Consider the following 19,529-nt stretch of genomic DNA (forward strand, 5'->3'; position numbering starts at 1 on the left):
GATGCAGGCACAAGGACTTGTTGCCTTTTACTGACCTGAGACTATAGACCAGTTTAGGAGGGCTGGCCAGGCTGTCTTCACCTACAAATATCCCACCAACTCATTGAAATCCTCCATGTCTTTTTGTGCAAAAAATCCTGGCTTATTGGAAAAGAACCAAGAAATCACAGCAGCTTCTCACAGCTCCGTGTGAGGAAGATGTTACAACCTCTATCACACTGCTAAGGCCTGCCAAACTGAGGTCAACCCCAAAAGAACAGCCAACACTGGAGTGACTACTCAACTGTCACAGCTACCCTTTTAAAGCAAACTTTTCAAGGGAAATATGCTGGTATTTCCTGATGCTCAAGCACCAGGACATAAATCAACAGGAAGATTCGGAAAGAAAGTTCATGAGAATGAACCTGAGAACCTACAAAGGAGAAACAGCGAGCCACAAACCTTCCTCCATCTCCTGATGCCCACTGTGCAGACAGCAGTTATTGCCACTGCAACAGTTATCCTTCTAGCTCCCCAATTCCCCCCTCCCACGGCAACTGAGGAATGAAACAAAGACTGCAGCAAAAAAATAACCCCCCCATTTACTAGTAATTAAACGTTCCCAGAGAAAGGGACGATACATTTTACAGGCACATCCCGGGGGAGTTATGAAGTGAAGCATCCCCTCAGAGCTATTGTTCCAATATGATTTTCATTCACAGCACATCCACTGCGTTGGGCAATAAGATAAGTCTTAGTGGGGGTGAGACAAATAGGAGCAGATGTTTCCTGTTTCTAGCCTGACTTTCATTTGGTTTCTGTCATTGCTGCCTATCCAGCTTAGGAGAGGGGGTGAACCGTGATGCCTAACACTTGTCCTATTGTTTAGGGTTTGGCAAAATGCAAGGAATAAGGTTGCTCACAGTCTAAGAGAAAAACAGCCCCTCGAGTAGGATGTAACTGGCAGCAATGTAATATAACTTTCAAAAACCAGTTCAAAAACCCACAGCGACATCAGTCAGTTACCAAAGATGCTAACAACCATTTTCTCACTGAGATTCCTTTCTCAGCCTAACTAGGGATCATCTTTAATATCAAAGGGCAGGAGGTAACAGTCCAGGCGATTTCATTTCTAATTTTGCTGCATTTAATTTTTAAATTCAGGTTAATTTCAGTATTGGGAAACAATTCTAATGCCTGTGAGAAATGTAAAGCTTCTCAGAAGCTTTCCTAAGCTGTATGTTTGAGTGGTAGACAGTGGCAATGGGTTCCTTCCTTAAATTACAAGCAAAGAGCCAGCAGTTTTTCCAACAATGGTAATTTACAGGAGTCTGTAAGTGTGTGTTAACAATGTCTTGCACGTACACACACCTCTGTGCATCGAAGCTGTAACTGGGAATTTCTGTAAACTGAAGTGTTTTAACAAATCAGTACTGCAACACCCTGCTTGCTGAAGAGGATTCAGATGTGAAAACCTTCCTTCATAGTTGTTGTTCCAATGTATGGCTGCAACATAAAACTGATTTGTAAACTGTAACCTGTCTGCTCTGTTTCAATCAATGAAAAGCAAAAATAAAGCAGGACTGAAAGGTAAATCTTTTTTTTGTACAATACAACTAATTTTGACACAGAGTCACAGTCTCTTGCATGGACGCAGCAGAAAACCTGAGATTTCTGCAGGAAGAAACTAGATGATCTTTTGAGGCCCCTTCCAATCCCTAATATTCTGTGATTCTGTGAAGAAGTGCAGCAATTGGAGTTCTGTCCTGCAGGTCTCTGCTCTGAAGGAGACCATCCTCCCAGCTCTTTTGTGTCTCAATTCACATCAAAATAATTTCAAGTAACACAAAATGCTTTGCCCTTTAAACCATGTGACACCACACAGATTTTTGTTGCTGATGATGTAAAAAAAACCATAAACATTTGTCTCACTAGGCAGAAAAAAAATTGAAAAAAATTGTTACAGAGTCAGTTAGGCCAACAATTAAGCTCAAAAGACAGAGGCCCACCAACCAGACAGGCAATAAGCTCCTCCCAACAGAGAGCAGCTACACATTGCAGAGATTGAATGGATGGATGCTTACAAACCAGAGAACTGCGGCACACTCGATAGGAGAGGTCAGTCATGGCAGTCAGACCACAGAGAGTGAGATTCTGTTTTATTCTTCCAGCTGCATGGTCTCCTTTGGAGAAAAGTGCATGTTGGACATTTCTGGGAGGACACATGAATAGATTGAATCCTCTGTGAGCAACAGAGAAGCAGTTGTTCAGCTTTTCATTACCTCTGTGTGCAATGTAAAGGGAAGACAACATGCTGGAATACAACATACATTCCCATCTCCCTCAGATGTAACCCGCTCTAGTGATTTGGGTTTTTTTTCTTCAGGGGCTTTTATTCCTCACAGCACCTTTTTGACTGTCCTTTTGGTCACTCAGGTGTGTCTCACAGCTGCCTTTACAAGCTGCCGATATTGGGAAAGCTCTTCAGTTTCTCAGGAAAATCATCTTTGTACAGGACAGGGTCAGCACGGTGCTCCACCACTTTCAGAGGCATGGTCCCAAAGACAGAGGCAAACTTATTGATGCATTCAGATCTGGTGAAAGGGAAAGCAGTGTAATTAAAAAACCCCATGGAATTAAAAAAAACCCCAACAACCAGGCTGGCTACCAGCTCCCACACCAACATAACCAGTAGAAACCTTCCCTCTTGTGCTTGGAAGTACTTCAGCCATGCTGGCTACTAGTAAATAAAGAGAGTCTCACTGCAGAGAGAGCTGAAAAGAAGCTGGTGTTCTTTGATTTATCCATTTAATCAGAGAGACGAGCAAGGGGATGCTGGCAGCAGCACATGTGCACATGGAGGTCAAAGCTTCCCTTCTCCCTCCCCCTAGAATTCCAGTCATTCTTAAAGCAATGTACATGCTGTAAACCAGAACAGATTAACTGCCAACATGTCTCTTAAAGGGCCACTGTTGGGTCAATTTGGCTCATAACGAAGGTTTTGCAAAAAAAAAACCAAGCCTTTGTGAAAATGGAGTTTTAAAAAAAAAAAAGAAAAAGAAGAAAAAAAAAAGTCAGGGTTTTTCCAGGCTTCTTCAGAAGCTCTGTCTTCTCCCACAAAAATAAACATGCCTCAGTGTATAGACAGCGCTGATTGTACTGTAACTTAAAAGTGAAGCTGAAAAAAAAAAACCCCTATAAAATGAAACCAACTAATTTATTTTCCTTGTCTAAATAAAGAGATATTGAGCAGTAAGGCATCACATTAGCACAAAAAAAGATCAGACCATTGATGACTCTTTTAGTTTTAATAATCTCAAGTGTCAGTAATGCTGTGGAAGGGAACAGCCACGTGCTTCAGCAAAAAGATGTTTAACCTTCCATCGCTCCTTTCACTCTTTCACAACACCTGTGGAACCAAGGTAGGGAACACTTGGCACATCTCACCTCAGCCAGTACTTTAGAAAGCAGCTTTTAAGAACTTCATATACCAAGAATCATGCAACAGTCCCTGATACATAACATGAGACAGCTATGAGAAAACAGGTCACGTTTCTTCCACCATTCAAAAGGGAAAACAAAAAAGAAATGAGTACTTGGAGTCAGCTCCAGAGGCTGACGTGCTGCAGGCGGTCCCAGAGCAGGTCTCTTGCTCTCCAACCACCCCAGCCTCTCCCGACCCCTCGAAGCGTTCAAGGGTCACTATGGCTCCAGGATAATTTTCCTCAACAGACCCGGTCAATCACATCAACTGAGTGTGACAGTTTTGTGATGGGGACTGCTCAACACTGCCCCAAACACTCTTTTGAAGTAGATGGGACAGCAAGACTGGTTTTCAAAATTAATTCCTCAACCTCTGAGCCATCCCATGGCTCCCTCTTTAACTCGAGTAAATGAGTGGAAAACGGAAAGCTCGGGTTGTTAAAGTGCTGCATCTCCACACAGCTCTTTCAAGCTATAATGGTCATTTTTCAGGCCATTTTCTGGCCTGAGAAAAGTGTCAGAAAACTACTTCATACAGGTGACACTTGAATAAAATATTTACACTGTAGGTGTTCCTGCTCCAGCAGGAGGATTGGACTAGATGATCTTTTGAGGTCCCTTCCAATCCCTGACATTCTGTGATTCTGTGTGATTCTGTGATACAGGTAAATGCATATTTTCTCCTACCTTCTCATCCCCTCATACTTCTTCCTACCTCCAGATTCAAAATCTTTGGACTAGCAAACCAATGAAAAGGAATTCAGAGTGTAAGAGCAAACCACGTGCAGTGGGAAGCAACCTCTAGACCTGGCACGAGCACAATGTGCTCCTGGGTAGCACCACAGATCTGAAACAGCAAAGGAGTCATCAGTCCAGACTGAAGCAAAGAGACCCAAGTAGCTGTTCAACCACTGCAATAACCAGGTGACCCATCAGGAGGGTGAGCTTTCAGCCCTGGGCACAGAAAAGTTACAGAGAACAGGAAATGGAGCGTTTTCTCCAGTTTCTGTGTCCATCCTTCTGATGCCCAACATGAGGTACACTAAAGAAATCTGATTTTCAGATAATGTCAGATGTCCAAATTATCTGTTACTTCCAAGTTGTGCGTGGCAGGAAAAGCACAAACTTCCGAGGCGAGGAGGTAGATGCACTGGGAGATGTGCGTGTGAGAAGTTTGCACAGCTGCTGGCCCTCACTGGTTTCTGGAATACAAGAATACTTCTAGTCTACTGGTTCAAATCCATTACTCTGCCAGTAATGACTGAAAGACATTGTAATGTAACAGCTGCTTGGTGGCCGGTGTGAAATGAATTAGTTATCTCAGCCTGCTGCCCGGTAGGCAGGTGGCCACATCAGATCACCCATTGTCACCACCGGAACTAAGCGGCACCCTCAGAGCAAAAGACAAAATTAAATGCGTAGTGGAGACAAAATTGACCTCTTCCCTCCAGAGGTTACACTCCCAAAGCAAAGATAAGGTCTTATGAGAAAATAACAAGATGAAAACCTTCTACCAAACTTATTCTGGTGGCAAGACCACTCAAGCATAGCAGTACAGTATCTTTAACCACCAAGAAACCACTTCATTGTTAATGAAAAAATGAAAAATGGAAGAACCAGAATGTTCTGATCACTTTGGCTGCATCAGAAAAGTTAGTCTTCAGGAAATATAAAATTCAAAGATCAGAAACAGGCTTTTTTAGATGAAAGAAATGTCATACACAAGCCACAAAATATGTTTGAAGGAAAGTCACCTCCTTCCAGAAATTTCATCTCCTGCACTGAAGTAAATCACTTGAACTCCAAATCACTTTGGGGCAATATAAACCAGAAAGGATTATCTAGAACATCAAACACTCAAAGCTAGGTAGCCAAGAGAATGTAACGTCATCTGAATATGGAGGGAAGGTGTTTGTCTTGGCTGTGGCGATAGTTTTGCAGATTCATACTAACACAGGCATGTTTGCTTCCAATAATTATTCCTTCATTCCCTTTCTCTGCCAACAACAAGCAGTTGTGCTCAACAAGGAATTAAGATTACGTGAACTCCCAAACGGAGAGCCCTGTTGCCCCAGGCAGACTGGGTGAACTTCTGTGTCTTTTAAGGTCTCACTTTATCAGTTTCCTCTCCCTTTTAACCCAAATACTTTTTTGGCAGGGTTATTCTGCACCTGGAGCCTTTGGCCAACTTTTACCTGGCCAGTTTGCCTCTTTAAGGGAATGCCTTCCTATTTTGACTCTAACAAATACTTACATGTCCTAAATAAGACACGGCTGTTCATGTTGCTGCAGAAGCAGCTCAGCCCTTTGTTGTATTTCCCGTAGAGGCAGTTGCCCTCTAGCCTGCATTTTACAGAGTTCTCAATTTTTCAGAGCCAGATGCAAAGATGCTAAAGGCAGAAAAATTGTTGCTACTAAAACAGCACCTGTAAATAGAGGGATTGTGAGATCTTCCTACAGCTTCTTCCGTGACCTGATGTAAAGGTTAACTTAAGGAAAGAAGGGGATTCTTGGTTCAAAGCTTTCTTTAGTTAACGTATTTTAATGATGGAGCTCAATAACCCTGGGGACTGAAGGCTTTTATTTATCTCAGAGAACTTGCATGGCAGGAAAAATAGCAGTGTTGGCTTTCCCGTGATTCACTGTAAATATCCTTCCAAAAAATCTCTTAAGAGACAGAGTTCAACTGTCTCATCTTTCCTTTGGCTCTACTGAGAGTGTCAAAAGGTGCAACAGAACTGATTAGTTAACTTGTTTCTCCTGGACGGATCTCCACAACTGACTTCACAAATCTTTTACACTCCCAAAACAATCACTAGATGTTTTCTGGGCATCTCTCTGCTATTTCTGACCCAGAAACCTAACACCCAATGCAGTGCATACCCATGACAACCCTGATCAACTGTTTGTTGATTGTTTCACAGGGATCAGGGTTTGTTAATCCCTGGATATCCAGTCAAGTAATTAACTCAAACTACCTGCTCACTATTTCTGAATGCTAAAAAAAACCAAGGAGTCAGGCACTTTGGGAAGCTGCATGTGAAGCTGATGATGGCTCTTTGCCTGATACCCCAGGTATTGTTCTTGTTGGTACCCAACACTGTAAAGTTATCTGTACAAAGTTATTTTATAATACTGCAAGAATTCCTTGAGGAAAGAACTTTTTCCATTCAGCTTCTCTCTTGACTTTGAAAATAGCCAGTGTGTGTGTATATATACATATATATATATGTATATATATATATGTATGAGCCATAAGAGCCTTATTCACTGCTAAATTAGGAAAATTTGCTCCAGGACTTGCTATCATTTATTATCCACTCAAAATGAATGGCTAGCTTAGAAGATTCAAAAAAAAGAATCTCTTTCAGATTTTCAAGGAACTTATATTGAAGATGATAATAACAACACAGGTACTAGGTGTTGCATGCAGTTTCAGTATGATATTAATGTTCTTGAAAACTAAGCCTAATCTGGTGGGATATACACCCAAACTGTGTATCTTCCCAGATTTTCTCCTGCACCCAGACTCTAACCCAGCATATACTCCTTTGGCTGGGCAAATAAAAGTTATTTGCAGTTGATTTAACATTTCCCACCACCCAATTATCTCCAATTCTGGAAACTACAGCGAAGCAAAGCAACAGTTTAAACATGTTCTCAATAAACTGTCAATGCTACTTTACTCTGAGGATACAGGAATTGCTAGAGACATGGAAACACGACCTTTACCCTGCATCATAATGCACTTGGAACAAAAAAGCACTTTTTCATCTTCTGTTTTTATAGTGTTTACCTTAATGAGAACCTAGTTCATGACCAAAATTCCTATGTGCTGTTGTAATGCTACTAATATGATCACAGGAAAGCTCAACTGGCTTCAGGTAGTCCGTCCTGCAAGCCAGTGCAGAATCACTAGACATGGGACAAACTCTTTAGCTAACATTTAAGATCCACAAAGCTTCCAGCCTCTTCCTTAATAAGTTTTCTGCAGAGTAATTATTACCATCTTCATGGGGTACATTTTACTGCTGACTTGCATACTCCTTTTTTTAATCCAGCCTTATTATAAATCCAGTCTAAATACTTTGTCACTAACCTTGGTGGTTACGTTCTTCAATGCCAGGCATAATGCGTGGTTAATAATCAATCAGCCAAACTATACGTGTGTTTGTGTGTTGTGTAATGTGTGTTTACACATCAGATACACACACACGTACACACTCTTCTTGTAAAGAAGCTCCCAACCTACTAACCAGCTTTGCATTAGTCCACTGCATATATTACAATACATAAATATCATTTACATTGCTAAAGGCTAATAAATGGATACGACACTTTAAATTTGCTGAGTACTGCAAGAGAAGGACAGAGAAAAGCTCACTGTTAGGATGATAACCATGGTAACTGGTAACTATGTCACGTCTCTCAGTCCAAATCTGAAATAACCTATTTTAAAGGCAAGGTTTTATTTTGTTACCTCTTCTGGTGGTCTCTTCCAGTACTATGGCTACCCCTGCTTAGGTACCCCATCAATTCTACGGCTGCAAATTATTTTTCCCAAAGTTTTCAGGAGAGATGCAATAGCCCAAGAAGTCTAAGGTGAAATGCCTTTGCCAGTTCTAGATCTCAGGTTAATTCCCCCTAACAACTACCATGTGCATTTATTGTCAGATAGCCCTTTCAAACATGGGTGCTGAACAGCTTTGTAAAAGTTAAGCAACTTTCCCCTGTTTCACACGTTCAGAAGCCAAGGCAGAAGGAGGTTTCGTGTCTTGGTCAAGGTTGGGAAGCTACTTTACTGTAAAGCAGGGAATGCAACTCTTAAACTTACCAAATTTCAGTATTTTACTCTAAGCATTCACTGCTTTTCCAAAGTCATACTTCATTTCAAAATTAAATTCTCACAACAATATAATAATGCTGCTATGGTTAAAAAATGTGACGTGCAGTTGTGCAGCCCTTCATTAGTGGAAGGAATGTGCTTCACAATCTTTGGAGGCAAGACAACATACAAACATCAATTCAAATAACATTATTAATGATTTATATCCTTGCTACTCTTTGGTAAGCTAGCAACTGTCTGGTTTAAAAAAAAAATACAAGTCTCATACTCATTACAGTTGATGTTCCACAGCAAACCAGAAATGTGGTATTACTGAAAGCACTGCCAACAACCTGAATTTCATATATGCGTCCTACATGCTTTACAGCAAAGCTGCTTAAAATTGTGCCCTTCTAAAGTCCTTTCTTGTAGGGGTCCACTTTTCAGTGTCACATCATCCATTGTAGGAATGACTCAAGGAATGATCAAATCCACGCGACATTCCTTCAAAACTGGTAATTTACAGAACTACAATCAGTGAGCATTTTTGATCCTAATTTAACGAGACACAGGGTAAGATCCTAGGGATCAGAACGAGGCAATCAGAGGAATAAAAGGGTGGTCACTCACCTTTCCACCATGTGTGTCTGGTCCAGTGATAACCCATCAATTGCCGTGCATTCTGGACATTTGAACTTCTTTCGTGGGGTCACCTGCGGAAAGGCACGGCAGATATCATCAAATATCAACAGAAGGGACATTAATCTCCTTGCACAGAGAGCAGTGCAATACCTCTGAACATGCCTGCAGTGTAAGCTGAGCTGTCTCAAAAAGTTGGGGGGGGGGGGGGGGGAAAAAAAAAAGGGGAAAAAAAAAAAACCCAAAAAGCCACTCCATTCCTCCCCATTCAGCTCCATCTGGCCCGGCTGACTGCAAAATTCACAGGGGCCCAATAAAAACGGCTTGGAGGGGTTTTTTTCCTTCTGTAACTGAAAAGAAGTGGCGATGACAAGCTCCTTAATTCCTGTTTAATGACTGTTTTCTCACTGCCAAGGTCCCTGTATAAACACCATTTGTTCTTGCAGCCATAACAGCGATGAAATATAGCTTCCCATACTTCACCGTAACGTTAATCCAACAGACGCTCTTTTGCTCGCTCCAGTTAATAGCTGACTGGCAAACTCCACGAGACTCTCCGAATCGCACAGAGGTGCCAAATTATTCTGCCGTGCCCTCATACAGCTCAAAAACTTTTTTTCATAGCAAAAACACACACTTTATCTTCTAAAGACTTTTCTAGGAAATGCAACCACCAGTCCCGGTAAATTATGATGGACAGACGGGAAAACGGAGCCTGTTAATTGAAGGAACGCCTGGTGGCCTCTAAATCTCATTCCAGGCTGACACACTTGGAAATGAATGTACAGAGTGAATGTCCAGATCTGAAAACGTGTCGAAACGTGTCAGGAAATTAATTCAGGGATAAAAAAGTTCATTTAAAGCTGATCTTGCAATTAACATTCTTGCAATTAACATTCCTATAAATCAGCTGTTGCCAAGCCATGACAGAGCGAGCTGCGGACAGTTGGCAATTTCTCTCCTCTAGTGATCTCAAATAGTTAAAATAGATGTATGTGGGCGTGTATATACACACAGACATATATATATAGCTATCATTTAAATTACCTTTTTCATACTTCATCTAGATGACTAAAATAACCACTAGAAACAACTGGTAAAACACAATTCTCTGCTCCCAGTTAGCATAAAAGTTCTAAGTAAAAGGGCTTTTCTACCATGGAAGGAGAACAAGACATCATACCAGGGGTAAATGAGAGAAAAAGGAAGATTAAGTAATAAATTGAAGCCTACTAAATAAATTTATGAGTACATCATGTTTTTAAACTCTGTAAAGCTCACTGCAGAAAAGTCTCACCTTAATGACTGATTTGCCAGTGACATTTGCCACTAGAAAATTCATGGCGATATCTTCACAATTCATATGAGCATCCACCCAATTCTTGATGTCTCCAGGCATTTTGTAGGTGTAAAGATAGTTGAAATACTGCAGGACAGAGGGAGAAGCTAGTTTTGAATACCGATGTAGTAACTGTGAGACTAATTATTTCAATCACTGAACAGCAGGCAGTTAACGATGGATTATGGGCAAACTGTGATACAGCCAAAGGACTACTTCAGCAGATAGAAAATAATTTTTGGTTGCTTAATTGTATAATTATTCCTTTCCTGACCAGTACACCAATTTCTTTACCATTGTTTTTTCTTAAACTGCTAGTTACAAAGCTACAACCACTGAAAAATTTGCTATGCAGTTACAGGTCATGCATGCTGGCAAGAGTTCTTTTGTAAGTTCATGAAGGTAACGGCTTTACAGGCAGAGACAAATCAGCTGTTTTCACAGCAACTGAAAGAGGCTTAAAGGAAACTTTGCAATTGGTTCTCTGATTGGTGTAGAAAACATAATCATGGCACCACAAAACAATGATAGAAACACATAGAGCTCTTTAAAAAAGGTTCACGTTGTCAGTTCACACACTACAAGTTGTCTATTACCTTGTGATAAAACGCTGCCCCAGTGAGCACCATGGAGACTTCATTGGTCCATTCTGATTCATATTTCCACTTGTTCATCTCATGGTCCCAAAGATGCAGACGGCCTGGATATCCAACCAACCTGTCAGGGAACTCACGCCAAACCTGAAGAGAGAAAAAAAGACGTGACACGCTGCTAACCAGTCCTGCACAGCAAGCAAACGCCACGGTGTGGATGCAACACGTCTGCTTTAGGAGGGGAAGGCTACAGTGGTGCAAAGACCACGCTAATTCTTCCAAGTCCCAACTTTTGGAATAGGAAGCTGCCTGGAAAAAGTATGAAAAAAGACCAAACTTGCTTTGGAAGGACCCTACAACTCAGGGAATCTGTGCCCCCAGAGCACAAGGCCACTAATTTCCTTGTTGTAGAGAAATACAGCTGACTTTCCAAAAGATTGTAAGGCTAACTAAACCCAAGCACCATTAAAATGCAACTTTTGATGTTAACCTCAGTAGGTAGGGCTACAACCTAAATACTTTCACAGCTGGCTTTGGATCTAACCAACCTGCTTCCTTTGACAGGAACAGGCTTAAAACAGACTTATATTTTAATATTTCTGGTATTCTTTAGTGGGTGCTTGGATGGATCTACTGCTACGTGGAAGGCCTCTTTGCCCTTGACTTGTTCCAGACAGCTGGATACAATCAAGATACCATCCTTTTCACTCCATACATTATTTTGTAGCTGACTACAGGATGAAACACAGTAGACAAGAACAAGGAGAAGGGCATCGTTAACGCAACCCCAGTTCTCCACACGGCTGGCCACATTAAGTAATGGATAATTTCTGCATTAGGGAGAAAGGGTTATAATTATTTAGAAGGTTTTGAACACTATTTGCTTGCTGAATACATGGTTTGTTTTTTTGCTGATCAATAATTAAGTTAGTATTTATCTGCACTGTTTGCAGACAAATTACTCAAAATTTGTCCTTTAATCCAAATCACTGCTAGGTGTGTTGGAAGAAGAAGAGTCTTGGCTCTCCGACACACAGTGTTAGAATCATAGAATCATAGAATGGTTTGGATTGGAAAAGACCTTAAAGATCATCCAGTTCCAACCCCCCTGCCATCAGCAGGGACACCTTCCACTAGACCAGGTTGCTCAAAGCCTCATCCAGCCTGGCCTTCAACACTTCCAGGGAGGGGGTATCTACAACTTCCTTGGGCAACCTGTTCCAGTGTCTGACCACCCTCACAGTGAAGAACTTCTTCCTAATATCTAATCTAAACCTCCCCTCTTTCAGCTTAAACCCATTTCCCCTTGTTTTGTCATTCACTGCCCTTATTATAAGTCTTTCCCCAGCTTGCTTGTAGGCCACCTCCAGGTACTGGATGGCTGCTATAAGATCTCCCCAGGGCCTTAGGTCACAAGAGTTTCTGTTTCAGTTTGGCAGTGTATAAAGAAACAAACATATACCCAAATTTCACTGTGTACACAAGACCAACAACAACAACAACAACAAAATATTTCATAAATCCCCAACGGTCACTTCACTATCAAACCTCTTTTCTCTGTACAAAAGGCAAGGGAAGCCTGCAGTTGAATTTGTAGTAGAGAAAGTGTTGTCTGGAATCCCACCATCCTGCAGACCTCACCTCATCAGCAGTTCACTTTGGGGGGACTTTTTATGTGCTGGTATGTTTCAGTTGGGAGGCCTGGACTATAAGGACTCAATGCAAGTATTTTGTCAAAGTAAATATGATAAAACAATCAGCTTTTAAGTTCCTGCTCCTGTATCTACATCTCTGTGATTCTGCATTACCTTTTCATCTATACATCTCAACACATTTTATTGCTGTCAGTTAATATAGCTTCAGAATCCCATGATGAGAGCAGTTATTATTTCAAACGTACAGATGAGGAAACCTGCCAAAAATCATACAGGAAACAAGAATGGGAACCAGATCTTCTGACTCCCCGACTTGTACTTTATCCAGAAATCAATCTTTCTAGACAGTTCTAGGGCACAAGTACCAGGACAGTATTTAGATAGGACAACGCTCTAACAAAGGGCTCTTGAAAGAAGAGATTTTGATTTGGAACTCAAAGAAGAGAATTCATAGGATGCTGCTACAAGTTGGTGCCATCAGGTAATTTAAAAAGTACACATTTTTGGCAGGTAAGACAGTCAGGTCTTGAGATACCTATTTTGACATGATGTAAAAAGCATTAATAAAGAAAAAAAAAACCCAAAGGTATGTCCACTCCCTCTTCCAAAGTTTTATTCATTGCTCTCAAGGACTCAAAAAAATTAATGATTTAATTTTAATTTATTTTTATTTAAACCTGACTATTAAAATGCCCATCTCCCAGTTGTTGGAAGGCACCACCACATAAGCTACTAAGGGTCGACAAAGGATTTGACAGAACACTACAGACCTGCACCATACTGGGTTAAGTATTCTTCTAGAGGGAATGGTGTCCATATTAAAGGCACCTGAAAGAAAGATTAAACTCAGCTACTGCTTCCCAAAGAACTTCAGTGCCTTCACAACACAGAACTGCAGATTCATACCCCTCCTGGTTTTTGCCCTTGGTGTCATCTTCAAGAGTCCAAACTACATAAAATAAAAGCCAGCTATAATACACATTATACAGATTTCTTTGTATCACTGTAAAGCTCAAGCCTACCCCAACTTTGGCCCCTGAACATTGTCAGTTTGATGCATCCAAAAAATAACTTGGCTGCTTTCAACAAAGATTCCTTTTAAAAGTAATGCTACCAAAGTCAGTGGAAAAGCTTGGCTTTTCCTCTATGTTCATCACTAGCTAATTCAATGGTAATTCCTGGAAAGGATCCAAATAGCTGCATCCAGCTCATTGCCCAAATATATGTTTGGTGCCAAAATTAATATATACAGCTAGGGCTTAATAAGGAAGCTTTCAGAATAAAAATAGTGGTAATGATTCTTATTCTACCCTCTGTTTTGTACTACCGACCATTTCCTTCTTTGATAGTTGCCTATAATTTATTAGTCTGTTAGGAATACATTCCATTTTAGCCAGTGATCTTATTAGTTTTCTCAGACTAAAGAAGGATAGTCTAATTTAATACCGGTAAGGGACACATCCAAGGAAAAACATATTGCCAAGTGAAGAGGATGTATGCTTCTGTGTGGACAACACTATTCCAATGACTCTGCTAAACAACCCTGAAAATCAATATTTTTGGACGAAGCATCTCCCAGATGAAAAGTCAAATAGTTAAGTCCTGACTTGGTAGTTTTACTAAGAAATCTTGTAAAAGACAACAAGAGAAAACGATAGTGATTTAGTTTCCAAGTCAAGTTTCTCAAGTGACATTAATTAAGTAGTCTATTGAAAACACCCTCCAGTCTCACCTCTCCACAGTTCTCTCTCCTCCTAGCCTCAACTCTTCCATGCTGTTTCGCTGTGCCACAGCTCATTCTCCATGTAGCCAGGGGACAGAGAAGCACTTTCTTTTCCAGATTATACACCAATATTTATGCATTAAATGTATTTGACTATATTAAGTCACATGCAACTTCAGGAACTGGCTAATTACAACTAGAATTTTTTTAAAAATTTAATAAACAGAAAAATAATCAGTATTTCCAAAGCTACCATGGTAATGTTGTAAGAATGAAACACTGACTATCCTCTACAAATGAAAGAAAGCCCAAATCAATTAGTATTCCTTCTCTCCTCCCAGAGCCCCATCTACTCTTAATTCTCCCCCAAGAGAGATCTGGTTTTTATTAAAAAACAAAGCAAAATGTAAACACAAAGCCCATTAAAAGATAAGTGATGCTTCACACATACACAATTTGTAAAATAACTTCAATTTGAAGAACTTTGAATGTGCCCAGCAGTTACCCATGCAGAAGTCTTTTGGTAAGCAGAGGTCTATTATTCCTTCTAAAAAGGAATGCTGAAAAATAAATTTTTAACAGTCAAAATGGGTATGAAAGGATTCTTCTGAAGAAGGCATTCAAACTTTATGATGATTTTTGCCTAGTGAAATATGCAATTCATCGGAGTTGATATTTTTTTTCAAAGAATGCCAGAGACATGAAGCACTGAAAACCAGCTCTGAGACAGAATAAGATCATCTACTTGCAGTAGGCAAAAAGCTTCCAACAGAAAAACCCACAAACTTCACAATGCACCGAACAAGTATTTTCTATGAACACAAAATATGCAATCAGAGCAATAATCCCAATTTAGATTATTTTTATTATTGCTGAAAAAAACCCCAAAAAACAACTTTGTAAGGACAAAGCACTGCATAAGTACCTAATAAAAAAATCTCCATGAATTTCATACTTGGAAACTGTTATCCCCACTTTTCAGGGTGACAGAAATGTCAAGGCACCTGTCCCAAGGCCAGCTGAGACGCAGAGGTGGGAACTCTATTGTCAGTCCCACACCAAACACTTCAGGAGCAACCAATGATTCTGCTTTGATTTTTTTAAGATTAGGATAAGCTAAATACTTGCTCATTTTCTCAGGTCTCTCTGATCCTCCCTCTGTGAACAAGAAAGATCAGTAAGTGGGGAAAAAGCTGTCTAGCCCTAACAGGTTTTTGTTTTGTTTTGTTTTCCAGTGCCTCAAGTCACACCTGTGACTTCATCATGTAACTTAACAGAAATACTTCTTTCAAAGTCAGAATGTCACAAGTATTCTTCTGCTACCTTAATACAGCAGCACACAGGGACTATTTTTCTGCTTGCTCCAACAGATTTACGTAAGATCATAAATCACTGTACCATAATAGTTCACTTTTAACAAGTAAAAAAAATGCCTGACACTTTGAGTGTTACCATAATTTTTTATGGCTGAAAGTGTACAGAGATCAAAGTTTTCTGGGTTTTTTTTTAGCCTTGCTCTATACATTCAGACAAGTCTGTGACAAAGAGGGTTTTGCCACATGTTTAAATGTAAAGTCTCAGGGATGTCAGGAGGAGAAAAGAAAATTACTGAATGTCACGTTTCCAGCCCTTCTTATGACCAAAGCAGAAGCTGGCATAGTTTTAAAAGAAAACTTTCTAGCAATATTATATGCTGCTACTGTTCCCCCTGGATTCCCCTGCAAATGAGTCAAGAGCTTGAGAAATACTTTTCTGGTAAGACACATAAACAGATAAATAAATTATCACAGACTGAGGACAATTTAAACATCTGGGAGCCAGCTCAGACCTGTCAAGCAAGTCACAGACACTCAGGGACAGGAAAGATCAATCTTCAGCCCCTGATTTCTGTGCCAGAGAGTAGGAACTACATCACCCCCACCCTCTATATGAGGAAAATTGTGTATTTATAAAATAATCCAGTGTGCTTCTGTATTCAAAGACTTTTCTATTCATTTATTTCACAGGGAAAAAAAAAAAAAAAAGCAGCAATCTCAAAAAATAAGGATTCAAACTACCCATGGGTTTGTCTCAACTATCTGCTCAATAAGGCATTTTAATTTTCCATCAGTGTGTCATAACCTGAATTCCCAGAATCAAAAAGGAATAGGATTTCCATCAGTGTGGCTGTGTCATAAGCTGAATTCCCAGAATCAAAAAGGAATAGGATTTATAATAAGATGCAAAAAAAACCTGCAAAAGCAATAGTTTTTGGTCTGCCAGACTAAATCTCATATCCAAGCAGTTACATTCACACACTGACTATAAGGACTGTTACTCAGATAGTCCCTGCAATCAATGCATATGGTCCATAAATTGGCCGGCACTGTCCAACAGCTAGACCTGGGGATGAAGAGCTGTGAGTCCCAACCACCACCTCATCACACTGACTATAGGGGAATTCATTTCAACATTTTTTTGCCTCAATTATTATTTTTTTTTTTTATGAGGATAATCCTTTCCTGCCTAAGTGACTAAACTCAATATATGTGAACTAACAGATATTCTCCACTGAGAATATTTAAATTAACACTTCAGACACACGAGCCCCACAGTTCTACTTCGTATGACTTCTGGCTGACAGAGCTGAAACTCGGCTGCAGTCTGAATCTCTGGTTTGAAGCCCTCCAAGGCTGCTTTGCCAGCAGCAGAGATTCATTTGGAACTACTTACACAGTCACTAAAGTTTTGGGGTTTTTTAATGAAACTTATTTTTATTTACTTTGAGACAGCTCGATGAAAATGAAAAGCAAACTGCAAAGGGAGCCAGGATTTACACAGCAGGCATGTTATGGATTTGCTATCTTTCATCCCATCAGTTCACCCTCAAAACCAGTAGTTAGAAAACCAAGACAGACAGAAGTAAGTCGGCTCTGCTGAACTGCCAACACTTGGTTGCTCTGCTGTTGCAGTGCAGTGCTTAAAACATTCAGTGTAGACAAGGGAGTAGAGAGAAGGTCCACAGGTCCACATGGCCAACAAACCCCTTCCTTTGGTTGTCTTCTCTTCATTCCATCTTCCACACCTCATGTAAATAACTTGTTCCTCTTAACCTGGCAAGGGAAGTATTTCCTTCCTGGAGACACACATGATAGGTTAAACCTCTGTCTCCACTACTTAACATCTTTGTTATTACATCAGCATACCTACATCACCACAAGTCATTTCTTGAGTCCAAAAGCTCGTTACTTGCTAACAGTGAGAGGGAGAAAGAGCCATATTTTACCATATAAATATTCATATTGAAGAAATACTTCCAACATCTCTTACAAAATATCTTCTTGAGTTAACAACTACACTTGAGATTGTTAAAAATGAGACAACTATCACATGTAGCTTGCTTTCTAACCTTTAGAAAAGTAGTTTTCATTATTTTACTCAATTTAGGTAATAGTTTTGTGTTCTAGCTCTCAAGTACAAAGCCCAGTGTTGTTTTGCTCTTGATTGCAGGTACAGGGATGAGCCACCAGGATGATCCGAGGGCTGAAGCACTTCTCCTATGAAGACAGGCTGAGAGAGTTGGGGCTGTTCAGCTTGGAGAAGAGAAGGCTCCGGGGAGACCTTATAGCGGCCTCCCAGTACCTGAAGGGGCTACAAGAAAGCTGGGGAGGGACTTTTCATAAGGGCAGTTAATGACAAAACAAGGGAAAATGGGTTTAAACTGAAAGCGGGGAGGTTTAGATTAGATATTAGGAAGAAGTTCTTCACTGTGAGGGTGGTGAGACACTGGAACAGGTTGGCCAGAGAAGCTGTGGCTGCTCCTCCCTGGAAGTGTTCAAGGCCAGGTTGGATGAGGCTTTGAGCAACCTGGTCTAGTGGAAGGTGTCCCTGCTGATGGCAGGGGGGTTGGAACTGGATGATCTTTAAGGTCCCTTCCAATCCAAACCATTCTGTGATTCTATGATACAGGTGTGACTAAATGATTCAAACCTTCCTTAAAATATGATATTACATTTTCTATTGTTTCTGATTTCTTTATAAACATAGCATGTTTGTCTTAAATACAAATGGAAGACAAAAATTAACTCGTTCAAACCAAAGTTCTGGAAGGAAGGTAACAGCATTACTTTAAGCAAGGGCACTTTTTACAGACAACTCAAAACACCTTTAAAAACTTTCACCTCTCTGTGCTGCCTTGGGTAACGGATTTGGACAAACTTGCTTTTTGTTGATATCCTCATTACAGCAGCAGCTGTTGAAGTTTTGCCATTTCGAGCATATGATACACGCGTCCCCTCTTTGACATTCTTCAGTTCCTCTTTCCATGGCACTCCACCTTACTTGGGCATGTCCTCAAGAGGCCTCCTCTGTTCCCAGCACTTAATCTCTAAAACTTGTCTTGTCCATCAAGACACATTAACTTGGATAGCGTTTCTGATTTGTCTGAAAACTGTTTGAAACTGTTAAGAAAAAACACAATTCACAGCCTCCAGACTGCTTCCATTACACCAATTACACAACACTTTCTGGAGTCTCTCGGCATTACTGGGCCAATTACTGAAAATTTTCTGTTAGCTGGCAGGTTTTTTTTTTTCCATAAAGTAATGACTATCTGTAAAAATATTTCAGCCAGCATTGAACTGTTACAGTAAAGAGAGATACAACAATCTGAAAGAGCCGACTGTGCAGTGATTGCTCCACTTTATGCAATGTTGAAGTGGAGAGCCTAAGAGACAGGAAAAAACCAATTCTCTTACCTCGTATCCAAACTGGAGTTCATCTGAGGTTAGCATAATGATATCATCATCAATAGCCAACACTGCTTCTGTTTCAATCTCATCATAGGGGAAGAAGCGGTTACTCAGTTTGTTTTCTGCAGTCCTAACAACTTTCAGGGGAACACGAATCTTTGGCCAGAGAGAATCTAGAGAGAAAAATCAAAAGAAACCAAATTCAATATCATACTTTACTTCTAAAAAAGGCTGTACATCTTTCTTAGCTTCTCTTTGCTATTTTTTTTTTTTCTTCACATCTTAAACAAAAGCTTCTTAATGACTAATTTACACCTGATTTTCAGCTAAGCAAATGTAGGAAGGCAAGAGGCATAAATTCAGCTACTTTTCCCTCCTTTGCTCTCTACAGAGAGCTTCCCAGACACCTATATGGGTGAAGGTTCGTCCCAAACAGCAGCCTGCAATAATCATGCAACAAGAGTCACTGATACTATTAATTGGTTTAAAACACACAGCAAGAAAAGATAATTTCTTCAACTGCAATTATTTAAAAGATTTTTTGAAGCAGCAGCATCCAATCA

General features: G+C 40.3%; 1 protein-coding gene across 1 annotated transcript; it reads right to left on the reverse strand.

Annotated features, from left to right (window-relative positions):
• Positions 1 to 2,121: 2,121 nt before the first annotated feature.
• Positions 2,122 to 19,139, reverse strand: LOC104530167 (exostosin-2; the record flags this gene model as incomplete). The annotated part of the gene is made up of 5 exons (XM_010174676.1): positions 2,122 to 2,573; positions 8,918 to 9,000; positions 10,224 to 10,352; positions 10,862 to 11,005; positions 18,973 to 19,139. Coding segments are annotated over 5 exons (662 nt in total), but the record flags the coding sequence as incomplete, so codon positions are not given.
• Positions 19,140 to 19,529: the final 390 nt, after the last annotated feature.

The sequence above is a fragment of the Antrostomus carolinensis genome, unplaced genomic scaffold (assembly GCF_000700745.2).
Source record: "Antrostomus carolinensis isolate BGI_N321 unplaced genomic scaffold, ASM70074v2 scaffold21610, whole genome shotgun sequence".
NCBI classification, from domain to species: domain Eukaryota; kingdom Metazoa; phylum Chordata; class Aves; order Caprimulgiformes; family Caprimulgidae; genus Antrostomus; species Antrostomus carolinensis.